Raw genomic sequence first — 14,657 nt, 5'->3', positions numbered from 1 at the left:
ACTGATTTTCAGGTGGGCCTTGGTTGTTGGTTGGAAGAATTATGATTGTGTATCATTGTGTGTACATATATATGTGTACATAGTGATTGTATAAAGCGACTGGTTATGGTATGAGTTTGTCCAGGAGCAGGGAACTGAAATCAATAACCCAGAAGTCCTTGTATTGAATATCACTTAATAGGGATAGAATTAAAGTTTTCTGTATGGTTCTGTTGAGACACTCTTACAACCCCAAGTACAAGTGCATTTTGCTAGGTATTTATCGCCCCTTTATTTTTTAAATATTGAGTCCTTTATCATTGCCATGGCTGGCTATTAAACAATATAGTATGGTGCAGAGAAATCACATGAAGTTTTGCCTTTACTATTACATATATGAGATTTTCTTTGATGCGAGGTGGGATATGAAGTTTTCCATCTGTTTCATCACACTCTTAGGTAACATACCATGTTTGCATTATTTAGGTAGTTAAGCTTCTACCCAGAGCCACACAGTCAATTAATTTTAAATGAACTGGAACTGGAAAGGAAGGTCTGTTTTGCTGTTACATAGTTCATGTGACAGAAACTCTAAAATACTTTGTGAATCAAGGAAATTAATTCATTAAGCCCAATCTTCACTCAAAGTTCTTTGGATACCCTAAAAAATTACTAATGTATTGCAAGCAGAGATGTTTCTGTATACCACTACTTAGTTTATATTTTTCTCCTGTCATTTTCACCCCTCATGCCTGCCTTCTTCTATTGCTGGAGGCAGAACAGCTGGCCTCCTGACCTTTATTGTAATTTTATTTGGGTCAGCAGGAAGATTGTGCAGAGGAGTACAGAGTTCAGTTTCCATTTTCCTGCCGTGAGTGTGCTGTTTCATGGTAATAAATTGAACACCACAAGGGCCATGCATGTTACAGAACCAGTCCAGTTTGTTCCTCAGTGAACCAGGCTACCCACATTGCTTAGATATTCTAGGACAGGTGGCTGTAGCATAAACCTTTCCAAAGATTTTTGGGGTTTTGTTCTTTTGTTTTATTGGGGTTTTTTTGTTTGGTTTGGTTTGGTTTGGTTTTTTTGCTTTTTTTTTTTTTAATGCAAGACCTAAGCAGGCATTCTAAGCTAAGATGTTAATGGCAAAAGCCCTACAGGAGGTGACAGCCTGTGTGACCCTAGTTCTGAGCTCACTTTGCAGTGGTTTCAGTCAGTTGTGTCTCTACTGTCACTTCAGTGGTGCTTTGTAAGTGAATTGGTTTGACCTTTAAAATCTATTACAGCCTATGGAAAAGCTCCTTAAAAAGACCATCAAAACCTGTTTTGGGGAATTTTCCCCTCTCTTCTACCCTTCTTTTTCTTTCCCTTAGTTTGTTTGATAGTGATTCTGTTGTCCAGGATACAAAGGGCTTTAAAAAGTCACATGTACCAGGAGAAAATTACAGGGGAGCAGGCAGAGTAAGAAAAGAAGGAGATACTTTTTAATTCCTTTGTGTCCTTGTAACAGCATGTAGAGTTGTATCACTTCCCCTGGTGTCTCAGCAAACTTTGTGTAGATAAAAAGAGGAAGACTGAGAATTCATTTAAGTGTTACAGGAGAAAAGGATTTCTGGTCCATGTCTGAAATGTTGAGGCTTATCATAATTCATACAATAATAATAACTCCACCTAGCAATTACAGCTGCTTGTGACTTCAAAGCATTCTTCAAGCATATTTTCCTCAAGACTATATTTATGAACTGGAAAACTACTTCAGTTTATAGTAAATATAATAGACAAGCAGATGAAGAAGTAGAATTTGGGGTTTGACAACAGTTTTTAGAGAGAGACAATGCAGAGATGGAAAACACTTGGCACATCTTCTACCCTTGCAAAGCTCCAAAAGTTAAACTGTTGTGCTTCTTCCAGCAACATGAATTCTTCTGGAACATGTAGTACTATGCAAGCTCTTCTTTAAAATCTATTGCAAGATCTGAGCATTTGTTCATTGTGGTTATTAGTAATTCAGGTGCTTAAATACCTGTGTAATAGTCACAAAAGTTTGAGCTGATTGGGGTGGGTCTTTGTCCCCAGTTGGACATTCTTTTAAGACTGACTAATTTGAATTGTTTTCTGTGATCTCAGAATGTGGGGAGTAAATGGTATACTAACATATAATGGTATACTAACATATATATAATGGTATACTAACATATAATAATAATGGAACGTCTGTTCCTAGTTTTCAGACCCTGTACGTTTACTTGTGTATGTATGCAGCTGAGACAGTCTAAAATAATAACACTTGTGGATGTGATGCTGAATACAAAATGAGGATCAATACAGTAAGAGAACACAGAGCAAAAGTTTGAGAAATGAAAAATAGAGTTGTAGTTATCTGGTGTCAGCTAAAATGTTTGGATCCTATTTGAGGGCATTAGTGTTCTCTGAGCTGTATTTTTTAAATTTTTTTCCAGGTGAATTCTGCAGAATTTTTTTCACTGTTGAGACTGTGAAAAGGGCAACTTATTTTTGAGTCTTACACTGGACTGGGAAAGGAAAAGTGAATTTGAGACCTATGGAAAGTGTCCATTCCCAGACTGTGTAAAATGCTCCTGCATTCATTTTTTGTTACGAGACTGAAATTCAGTGTAGTGGAGAGACTGAAGGGAAAAGATTCACAAGCTTCACAATCAATGTCTGGACAGATATTTTTTCATCAGAAATACATGATTTTTTAATGAAAGTTTGCAGGTTTTAGTGTAAATGCTTTCTAGAGTTTTCACCTTGTGAAAACCTAATAGCTGAAATCTAAAGGCAAACTCCAGACATATGCTGAGCTGTAAGAAGGGACATTTCATCCCCACCAGATGGACCATGGGGCAAGTCTCATCTGAGAACTTGGCTGGAAGAAAGGGAGTTGCGTGGAATTTTCTTGTGAAAATGAAAGCTACATGACCCAAGCAGGCATGATACATTTCTGACAGATTATGTATCATAATAATCTGACAGATTATTCCCAAGCAAAGAGCTTTTGATATTTATTTGCCTTATGTTAGATACCTGTTTGTTCGATTATTCTTACTAGTTATTTTTTAGAGGTGTGACGTCAATGCTATTGCTAAAACAAAATTCTGATTGAGTTCTGTTAATTTTCAGTTCTGAAATCTTATCTAAAGGATAACATGTTGTGTCTCAAACAGTTTCCAAGAGAGAAATAGATTAAAAAAGCAGGGTCAAGTGAAGATGGCCAGTAGGGCTGCTTTTTAAATTTTCTTGTGCTTTTTAGGTTAAATAAAGAAGGGGTTTCTCAGGAGAGTACCAGAGGGTCTTCAGATGCTTTGCTCTTCTCTCAGTTCTTCTTAATCAGTGTTGATGGAGTGATATGGTCCAAACCTTATAAATTGGCACATTTTAATATTTAATTTTGCATCATTTGCCCACAGATGCAAATCTGTGCTCTGCATATTAGTCTCCTCTAAGTATATTTGATTTTAATGGACTTGTATTCTGCTTCAATAATTTTTCAGTGGATAGATATCTACAAATATGGAGCATTTTGAACAATAACCTGTCAAACTGCTTGCACTTGAGAATAACTAAGTTCGATCATAAACTCACTTGGCATTCATGGTGTTACTCCATGGCTCTGCTAGCAATTATTTTGTCTCCTCACACTTTGTTATTCATCTACCTGACCATTAGCATAAATAAAGCAAAAACCTCATACTGGCAGAAACTGCTAGGTAGCTGAAACAGATTGAAAGTATTGATTTTGTTAAGCTGTAAATTTAAGCTGTCTAGAAGTACTGTTTTGTTTGATTTGATTTTTAGACCTGACAGGTTTATATCCAGAATGTAGTTTATCGAGTTTATATCCAGAATGTAGTTTATTTGAAAGAGGCAGCAGTGGGAGCTCTTAGAGGGTCATCACATGTAGATTATCTGAAAAGAAAACTTTCACACGAACCCCAGATCTGCCAGTTTACCTTTGCACATAATTTAATTGATTGAGAAAAGATTCAGTTGCCATTTCAAAAAAATATGTTTTACTTGGGTCTCATATGATAGTATCATAGTTTTCTGCATTCACCCATTGGGGCATTTTCATATGTGTGGCCATTTAATAAGGTCTGTAGCCTGAAACTTTTTTTATGCTACTTCTCTTGCAATTCATCCTATTTAATACAGTTACAGGTGTTATTACTCAAAATGCACTTGTGATTTCTTTAACATAATTGTTACAGTACTTTCTGACACAATCACAGATTGTGTATAGGAAGACAATCTCATTTACATAGCTTCCACTCATCAAAATAGAAGTAATTCTATTTCTGTGATTTCTAGTTTGTTTTGTACAGCAGACTTCACAAGACCTCCACAATTCTTGTAATATGGAGACATTATCAGTATAGTGTATTTCCTGATCTCTCTTTTCTCCATAGCTTAGGTACACTCAGTGTAGCACTTCACAAAAGATACACATACTTCATTATATCAAGTGTGACATTGTAGACTCCGTAACTGTCGATGTTTCTTACTGTGGAATGCCTTACTGTTACTATAGTACAGGTGAAAGAGGAATTTATAAATTAAGAAGTCTGTTGATATTTCTGCTTTATGTAATTCAATGTATTTCTTCCTCTTCAGGCTGTGCTGAGTCCTCTTATAGCAATCGCTCTGAAAATATCTCAGATTCATGAGAGGACAGGGCGCAAGGGACCCACTGTCATCACCTGAAGCCACCAAAGATTGTTAAACCAGGGCCAAAAAAGGAGCAGCAAGGAAGAGACGGGACCTTGCTGAAACATGTTAGCCATTTGTGCCTTGTATGATTTTAAAACTTTTCTTGGGGATGGAGGTAGAGTGCAGAGAAAATTTCAATATAACATTGAGCATATTCGTTTGCATCAATCTAGAAATACAATAGTGCATTGACTTCTTTGTTTTACCTGCAATATCTTAATTTTCTATAACAATGTAACCAAAGAAAGAGGCCTTAACCTTCAAATGTCAGCAATGTGACAGAAAAGGAAAACTGTTTGGTTTTGAATGGTATGGTTAAGATTGGGGAAATTTTAGTTGGAGAGAAAGGTGGAGCAGTTGCAGAGCAAAGACATGTTTGATGAATGTTGTTCGGGATCCTTGGCATCTCCTTGTTGGTTTATGAAGAGATACAAGGAGCATGTCTGAGGAGTAAGGGCTGTATATAATATTTGCAAAGGGTGTATCTTCTCGCCTGACACCAGTGCTCCTCTTCTATCTCTCCCATTGCTCACTGATGCACACTGGCAGCAGTGTTGTATACACGCTTGCACGTGCTCCCAAAGAATCCATTATCCCATTTTTGGTTTTAACCCTTGCTGTTAAAGTATATGAATGTGATTTTTGCCTTTGGGTGTTCCTGATTTTTTGACTCCTTTTCTTTTTTTTTTCTTTCCTCCAAAGGGAGGCTGTAGAAGCTCATTGTGTCCTTTCAGCAATATGTTGGGTATGGAATCTTTCTTTTGCAATATTCCTTATGTCAGCAGATGGTACTGGTCCTTACTGTGTTTATAAGGTAATCACTGCAAGTTCAGCAATTTTTCATGAAGGGAGTTATTATGGAAGTTTTTTAAGTCTTCAGCATACTCATACTCATGCTCCATTTACCACAAAGTAGAAAGTGAAGCATGTGGTGAAATGGAAATGAAAACAAAAACTAATTAATTAAGTGGAAATACTTGTGTGATATACCATCTGGTCAGTTTCTGTTAGATTCTTTGTAGCAGAGGATCATGGAATAAAAATTTGGGGATTGCAAAGGGAAAAGAGACATCCTGGCATAGATCTGAGAAGGATTTTGGGGATATGGACACCAGCATTTTTCTCCTTGTGAAACTTAATGCAGCTCTAACTGCAATGCTGTGCTCTGAAGAAGACAACAAACAGTTAATGCATGTGACTTGTCTGAAAGGTTTGGTTCCTTGGGAACAGTGTGGTCACTTATCATTTTTCAAGGTGGCTTTGTGCAACTTGCCTCTTTGCAGTGTGTTTCAATTTATTGTGGTTGTCAGATATCAGTGCAATTTATGTAACAGTGCTACAAAGGGAATTGTTTTGATTTCTTTCAACACTTCTGTCAAGAAAATTGCTATGGCACTTAGTACACAATAAAGAGTATTGCTGCATTTCTGTCTTAATATGTATTTGTGGATAATAAAAGACACACTGCACTTTCAAGCATCTTAATAAAACTGTCTTTAATACAGTTACATTATCTACTTAAATGACTCTACACAAATAAGGCACTAATATTCTCACATAGTATTCTACCATACCAATAACTATTCCTGAAAACTAGAAGAGATTTTGAGGCTTTAGTTGTTTTTATAAGGATTTGTTTTGGTGACAGCTGTACCATTCTCACATAGTTTGGACATCTATTTTTGCATGCAAGAACATGCACCTCTACAGACACCGTGTTTATTTTATCTTTCATTTTTCTGATAGATCAAACTCCTATAGGTGCAGGATAGTAAGCTTTCAAGTAGTGGATCACACAAGGTCAAACATACACATGCTCTGGGTCATGACATTTACTTCACATTACTGGGCTGCCTGAAAAAACATTCTGAAAGGCAGTACAAGAATTTCTAATATCTCTTATGTGTTCTCTGACAATGAAATATTTTTTGGTCATGTAGTGAATTAGATGGTTTTACTAGCAAGTATTCTATTTATCAAGCTTCTGGAACTGGGAGTTGAACTTTCAAAAGTGATATGTACTGAAGCCAGGTGTCTTTCAAGATGTGGTGGGAAGACTATGAGGACTGGAAGATCATACTCACACTTTTATCACAAAATTACTAGAGCATTAGCTGCAGTAGATGGCAGTTGGCTTTCATGAAGCCAGTCTTTCTGAACAAAGAAGATATTTTAAGATTGCAGTACTGACTTTTCCCTGGGCTTCAGAAAAAACTGTTGTGCTTCTGTACTGAAATGGGGGAGAGGGCTATTTGTGTGTGCTTTTGAATAGCTGTCAAAAATAATGGACTTCAGTAACAAGAGTTACAGTAGTGTGGCAAGATGAGAAGCACATCATATTCAGAGGCAATTTGGAAGGCATCAGTACTCACCTGAAACACTGGATCACAGAATATTTGAGGTTTGAAATCCACCAGGATTAGAATTACCTATTCCATCCCCCAACTCAGAGCAGGGTCAAGGTAGAGGGGGTTGCCCATGATTTTTATTATCTCCAAGATTCTCCAAAACCTCTCTGGGCAAACTGTTCAAGTGTTTGACAACTCCCATAGTCAAAAAAAAACCCCAGACTTTCTTGAGTGTTGATGGCATTTCATGTGTTTCAGTTTGTGCCTATTGCCTCTTGTCCTGTCACTCAGAATGATGCAGAAGAGCCTGGCTTCACTGTCTTCTTTCTCTCCCATCAGGTATTTATAAAAATAAATAAGATCCCTCCCAAGCCTTCTCCAGGCAAAACGTTCTCAGCTTGCTAAACTTCTTGTATGATGAATTCTCCTGTCCCTTGATCTTTGTAACCCTTTGCTGGAATATGTCCATGTCTCTTTTTCAGCTGGGGAGCCCAGACCTGGGCAAAGTTCTCCAGGTGCATCTCAGATGCACTGAGCAGAGGGGATGGATCACTTCCCTCCACTTGTTTGTGATGCTTTCCATATTCCAGCCCAGCATACCCACTGGCCAATGTTTGCTGTGCTGGTGGGTGGCCAGCTTCTCCAGCATGTGACTCCATTCCAGACCTTTCTCTGTGGTGCTGCTTTCCAACTGGCCCCAGCATTTACTGATGCCGATGTTTTTTTCCTCCCCAAGGGCAGGACTTTGCAATTCCCTTTGCTGATCTTCATGAAATTTCTGTCAGCCCATTTCTTCAGCCCATCCATGTCCCTCTGGATGGCAGCAAAAGCCTTTGGTATGTCAGCTGCTCCTTCCAGTATTTTATCATCTGCAGAACTGCAGAGGGTGCACTCTGCTCCACCATCCAGATAGTTAGAAAAGATATTAACCAGGATTGGCTCCAGTACTGACCCTGGCAGCACACTGCTGGTGACTTGCCTCCATCTGGGCCTGGTGACAGTTTTCACAACCCTCTGGGCCTGATCGTTCAGCCCCTTTTCAATCCACTTCACTGTCCACTTACCTAAACCATATTTTTTCAGCTTGTCTGTGAGGATATTATGGGAGATGATGTCAAAGCATCACTAAAGAAAGCAACATTCACTGACTGAGCCAGTTATCTTGTTGTAGAACATCATCTAGTTGGTTAAGTATCAATTCCCATTTGTAACTGCATGCTGACTACTCTCAGTCACCTTCTTGTCCTTCATGGGTTTGCCAAGAGTTTCCATGATTAGTTGCTCCACTACCTTGCCAGGGACTAAGATGAGGCTGGCCAGCCTGTAACTCCCCAGACTGTCCTTGTTCTCTTAAAGACAGGAGTGGTATTTGCTCTTTTCCAGTCCTGTGGAACCTCCCCCAGTCACCACAATCTTTGAAAGGCAACAGAGGGTGACCTTGCAATGGCATGGCCCAGCTGCTTCAGCAATGTGCATGCATACCAAGTCATCGTGGACCTGTGCCTGTCCAGTTTGTTTAAGTACATCTTAGCCTGATCCTGCTCTACTCAGGATAAGTCTTCCTTGCTCCAGACTTTTGCTCTTGACTTGAGGGCCTGGGATTCCTGAAGGGTGGTTTTTACCAGTAAAGATGCAGGCAAATAGATCACTGAACACCTCAGCTTTCTCCATGGCTTCTTTCACCTAATTTATATGTAGAAACTTTTATTATTGCTCTTTACATTCCTCACTAGGTTCAACTCCAGTTGGGCTTTGGCCTTACCAATCTCATTTTTACATGGCTGGACAGTGGCTCTCTATTCTGCCTGGGTCACTTGTCACAGTTTCCACTCACAATACACTATCAGTTCATATCTGAGTTGAGTCAGATATGTAGATCTCCTGGTAGTCCATGCAGATCTTCTGCTACATTTGTTTGATTTCTGCATGTCAGGATGAAACATTCCTGAGCTTGTAGGAGGTGATTCCTGAAAATTGGACTTTTGTCCCATACTCACCTTCTCTCCAGAAACATAACTGATGGGCTTCTTCCAGATCATCTGAAGAAATTAAAATTTTGCTCTGCTAACTTTGGTCCCACCTTTTGCCCTTCTCCCCCCCTCTCAAGATCCTGAACTCCATTGTCTCAAGAGGACTGCAGTAAAGGCCTTCCCATGCCCACTCATTTCTTCTGGCGTTGTAAGTATAGGGACAGTTTTGCACCTTCTTTTTGGCTTCTCAGTCACCTCTGTCAGGAAGTTGTTGTCAGTTCAGTGGAAGAACCTGTTCTGCCCTGAAGAACTCTGCTCTTAGTTTGACCTGTTCATATCTTCCAGTACAAAGACAATTCCTCTTAATCTAAACTTTGAGCTGCTATTCTTGGCAAAGACGACTTCATGCTAGTAGGTTTAATCAAAAGCAAACAGCTTAAAAAACTTCGCTGATTTAGTGTTGTTGAAGTTTTTGAGCTAATTGCCCACATTGTTTTCCATCAAGATCATAGCAAAAAAATTAATTAGCTGAAAAGACAAACTGAAAAACAGATTGTATAAAATAAAATATTAGGTATTCGCCTCAACTTTTTCCTTTTCTCTGTAACCTTCATGTTTCAAATACTTTATTCCATACTGGAGGCTGAAGATGCCATTATATTTGGAGGCACATTTCTAGATCCATTGTGAACTCACAACATTTGCAGAGGGCTGGAGATAACCGGGAACAGTATGACTGCCCTGGGACTTGGGGAAAGGAAGAGAGAATTAGCTCTTCCTGATTGTCCATAAACTATGTGGAAAGAATCTGAATGTCATTTCCTATAGCAAACTAGTCCAAAAACAACCTTCAGATGTACTTGTCCAGTACTTGCTCCCAGAGTTATCTGTAGTCTTCCACTGGTCATTTTCCACTGGTCTTACTTTAAAACTTAACCAATGGAAAAGTTAGATTTAGTGGACAGAAGAATGACCATGAGCCATCACTGTACCCTTGTGGCCAAGAAGGCCAGTGGCATCCTTGGGTGAATTAAAAGCAGGGTGGTTAGTTGGTCAAGAGAGGATCTCCTTCTCCTCTATTCTGCCCTGGTGAGGCCACATCTGGAATATTGTGTCCAGATCTGGGCCTCTCCATTCCAGAAGGACCAGGAGCTGCTTGAAAGGGTCCAGTACAGAGCAACCAAGATGATGAAGGAGGTGGAACATTTCTCTTATGAGGAAAGGCTGAGGGAGCAGGGTCTCTTCAGCTTGGAGAAGATGGGACTCAGGGGCAACCTCATATTAATGTTTACAAATATGTAAAGGGAGGATGGAACCAGGCTCTTCTCAGGGATGACCAAGGATAGGACAATAGGTAATGGATGCAAGTTGGAGCATAGGAGGTTCCGTGTAAACATAATAAAAACTTTTTCACTGTGAGGGTGACAAATCACTGGAAGAGGCTGCCCAGTGAGCTTATGAAATCTCCTTCTCTGCAGACATTCAAACCCCACCTGAACATGTTCCTGTGTGACCTATACTAGGTGGTCCTGCTCTGTCAGGGGGGTTGGACTTGATCTTTCAAGGTCCCTTCCAACCCCTAACACTCTGTGAATCTGTGATTTCTGCAGGAAAACAAAACAAAACACCAAAAAAACCGAAGAGGAAGAGGAGGAAAAGGAAAACCAAGAGGAAGTAAAATAGAAAAAGGAAGGGAAAGGGAAACAGAAAGGGAAAAGAAAAGGGAGAGGGGAAGGGAGAGGAAAATGAAAAGGAAAGGGAAAGGGAAAGAAAGAAAGTGTTGAGCTTGCTTGGGACAAGCATTTTGCCATGGATATCTCCTGGTTAATCAGCCTCATCTACTGTAGCAATACAGCTATTGTTATAGCATCCTGCAGCAGTATTTGGTCAGTACACAGAGACTTCAGGATCAGAGGCCCTGGAGTAAATAAGCAAGGGATTTCAGGTTGTGGGTATGGCAGTGCTAGGAGTTAAGGCCATAAGAGGGTCACTTGGCACAGGAGATCCTCCGTTCAGCTGTTCTGGAATGAATGTGCAATGTTTCTCTGACTTTTACTGTTATCCTCTGTGCATGTACCACTTCTGAGCCACTGAAAAATCTTTTATATGCTGGTGGCATCATCTACCTGTTTCTATCTTTTTCAGGTACTGTTTTTAGTCTGTGATTCTTTTAATATATCTGTCTTCCTCAACTTTTCTTGATTTTCCTTTCCCTGTAGCTTCTCCACCCCGTGTTATTCCGCTTTCCTTTCTCCTTTCATCAACTGAAGGTTTATGGGTCCTTCCTGTAAAGGATGTAACTCTGGAAGAAGAAACTGACATGATTGTCATTTTGGTGGGCTTAGCTATTGTTACCATCACTATCATGGCTTGCATTTGTAATGTAAATGCAGCCATAATCCTGAAGCTGTTGTCTCAGGATATGTGACCGTTGGGAAAGTGGAAATTTTTCTGTCTCACTGGTTCTACAACAACACCAGGAACAAACTGTCCAGAGTGGTGGTTGATGCCAAATCCCTGTAAACATTCATGGTCAGGTTGGACGGGGCTCTGAGCATCCTATCTAGCATCCTCCCAGCTTATTGTAGGGAGGTTGGGTTGGCTGATATTTATTTAAATGTCTCTTTCAACCCAAACTATTCTATGATTCTCTGAAAACAGAAAAACCCCACCCACAGGTCAGTGCTGCTGATCCAAATCTGAGTGGGCCTCTGTGAAGTTTCTCTCATCATCTGGAATTATAGATGTCAGTGGCCTGGATGCAAATTTGCCTCAGTGACTTTGTGGAAGGAAGGAAACTTGTAACAGAGGAAGGACAAGTCCAAAGCTGTCCACTTGCTGGTACCTGTTCCCTAACCAGGAGGTCCCTTGTGTAAGAAATAGGATACAGATCATGTTTCTTAGTTCCCACAGTCTCAAGGAAGTTGCAGTGGAAGCAGCTGCTTTTGGAGGCAACTCAGAGGAGACAGAGAAGGTTTTTCCTTCAGCAGTTCTGGTTTCCACTGAAGGGCTATGGGTGTAACTAGTGTTGTCTGTTTAGGAGCTAGAAGTGTATCGAGTGTATTGTATTGTATGCTTGTCCTGAACCATAGACACCTTATTATACAACCAGATACAAGGCATTTGTTTGAAATACAAAATTTATTCATGAAGTAATTTGTAAAAGAGCAGCTATTACTAGACAAAAATAAAACAAGTAGCTGGAAAGGTGTGTGATATACAAATGAACAGTTACAACAAATAATTTACAAATTCCAAACAAAGGCTGAGTTAATTGGTTTCTCATGTTATCCGATGTTACAAAATGACAAATGAAGACTTTCAGCCAAAACTCATTAGGAGGCACAAGACATTTATCTTGTAGCATAAGAAACTCCTATTGCCAGTGATGCTGACTTTTTGAAGAAGTGCCTGATCATTTCTATCTCTATAGAGATTCATTCTGCTTTGAAATACTGAGCACTTTTTAATATATCCCCTCCAGCACTATTCAAACAAACAAAAGTCTGTGCTTTTTCCGGACAGTTTTAGCCTAGGAGCAGTACTATTACGGATCACTCACACACACCTTCCAATTTAGCCCACTTCACGATGCCGGATTTTTCTCACCGCCTGTCTCAGTTGTTGTGACAGGTGTTGCTCTTTCTGAAGTCCCCTGGCAGTCTGTGTGCTGTTGGTAACTCTCACCCTTTGTGGATGGATCAGAATGTGGCTCCACTCCATGGTCTGTGTTGGTCAGCTGTTTGCTTGCTGCTGCATGGATGATTCCTATGGCAGTGGCTGCTCCTGCCTCTCAGTTTGATGAACCCTGCACTGCCACTATACAGAGGTGGGGGGATATTGGTGACTTCTTGCTACTTTAGTATAGGGGCATCTGGCAGCAGGGAGCTCTGTTTTTCAGGATCTTCAGGATCTGTGTTGTCTTCATAGAAGGGGGGATAGAAGTCAGACCTGAAAAAAAAAAAAAAAAAAAAAAAAAAAAAGCAAACCAGAGACACATCATGGTTAAATATGAATTACCTCAGAAAACCTGCTTAGAGGCCTTGTCTCTTATGTTTGCAAAATCAAGATGATACTTTAAATGTAAGTGGAAACCTAAGCAGGCTTATATCAACTGATTATATTGATTGAAACCAGCTGGCATAGCTGGGGTCATTACCTATGTCTTTCTGCAAAATGTTTCATTACAACACAGCATTCTTAAAAGAACAGCCATCCCCACGGGTGTTCCTACCCATGGCATACAAACACTCATGCTTGTGAGCATTTCAAGAAGCGCCCAAGAAAAACGTGATTTGGATGAATCACTGTTTGAAAGAGATCACTCTTTGAATATACTAACTAAATTAGTAGTTGTTTATTACCACACTAGTAATTGTTTTCCAGTTTTAAAATACATTTTGCATGTCTGCTTATCTAACCAAAATTTGCTGGTTTTGTCTTGATTTGATTTTTGTGTTGGGGGGTTTTTTGTTGTTGTTTTTTTATTTTTATATTTTTTTTTATAATGCTTTTAGAGCACTCATTGTCAGTGTTACTCGTGTGGTTTCCATAGCAGTCCAGAAAAAGTAATTTGTTTCCAGTGACCCTGTTTAAAGATTTTTGTCAGGCCCAGTGCCAATCAGTTTAAGAAACTCTCCCTTGAAACATCAGCCTTTCTTCAGAAATAGTGGGGACAGTTACATAATAAAACTTCAGTAAGCACCATATCAGGAGCTGAAGCTGCCTGCATACCTCATTGATAATAAGCAATATGAGCATACACCTCCCAGCACCACAGCTGGAACTGTTGGGATGGGACTAATGATGCTCCTGCAGGAGCTCCATGGAGTCAGTGTAGCTGTGCCTGCTTCCTTCGGGTGTGACTTTGGATCTCTCTGTGCAACCTGGGGCAGTTCCTGTAGTACACCTGATTTTATGTGTTGTCTGCACAAATTGCTGTTTCCGCATGGGTATCTTGCCCTAGCAAATTGAATTTCAGACTACAGTACTCTCCATGGAAACATAATAAAGTGGCTACTTTCTTTTTTTCTTTCTTTTTCTTTTTTTTTCTTTCTTTCTTTCTTTTTTTTTTTTTTTCCCACAAGCCTTTCATTGCTTCTTTCTTCTCCCTCCCTCCCAATTCATCATCAGTAGTCTGTAATACATACCTGTCTATAGTGCTGACATAGTGCTCTCTATAGCTGCGAGGTCGATTGAAGGTGTTGCTGAGGCCCCTGCATTTCCAGACTTCATGGAAAGTGCTCCAGAAAATGCCAGTCACAAGGAGAAAGAATCCCAAACCTAATAGGCAGTAAAAAATGAGCTAGATATTTCCACATCTACATATGGAAGAACTTACTGAAACACAAAGGGCTCCCAGACAGACAGTGAAGAAACTGAGGCAGAGCACAAAAAGACGAATAAAGGTGAAAATGCCTCTTGGCATCTTTCCAGGAGACACAGCACTTGGTTCCTGTCTGCCATTTCTTTGCTCTCTGTCTCAGCTGTGCTTCTCATCTTCATGCATTGATATTTTATGTACTTCAGGATCAACTTATTTGGACAATTAAGAGGAACAAGCAGTTTTAAGATACTCATTAACTCTTTGATATACTCCTAATGTCTTTTGAGATTAAATTCTAATCTTAAA

The 14,657-nt window shown here is 39.7% G+C and overlaps 2 protein-coding genes across 2 annotated transcripts in view; one reads left to right on the top strand and one right to left on the bottom strand.

The window, feature by feature from the left end:
- Nucleotides 1-6,131, top strand: part of PGM5 (phosphoglucomutase 5) — a 68,668-nt gene extending 62,537 nt beyond the window's left edge. The window contains exon 11 of the mRNA XM_030467687.1: nt 4,612-6,131. Within this exon, the coding sequence (XP_030323547.1) occupies nt 4,612-4,701 (90 nt within the window). The 3' untranslated portion in view covers nt 4,702-6,131. The remainder of the gene's footprint in view (nt 1-4,611) is intronic.
- Nucleotides 6,132-12,611: 6,480 nt separating this feature from the next.
- TMEM252 (transmembrane protein 252) lies at nt 12,612-14,453 on the bottom strand. The gene is given in 4 exon segments (XM_008503537.2): nt 12,612-12,745; nt 12,748-12,834; nt 12,837-12,976; nt 14,176-14,453. Coding segments are annotated over 4 exon segments (639 nt in total).
- Between the last annotated feature and the right edge of the window lie 204 nt (nt 14,454-14,657).

Source organism: Calypte anna, chromosome Z (genome assembly GCF_003957555.1).
Source record: "Calypte anna isolate BGI_N300 chromosome Z, bCalAnn1_v1.p, whole genome shotgun sequence".
NCBI classification, from domain to species: Eukaryota; Metazoa; Chordata; class Aves; order Apodiformes; family Trochilidae; genus Calypte; species Calypte anna.
The sequence above is the reverse complement of the archived record's forward strand: the minus strand, read 5'-3'. Positions and strand labels throughout refer to the sequence as shown.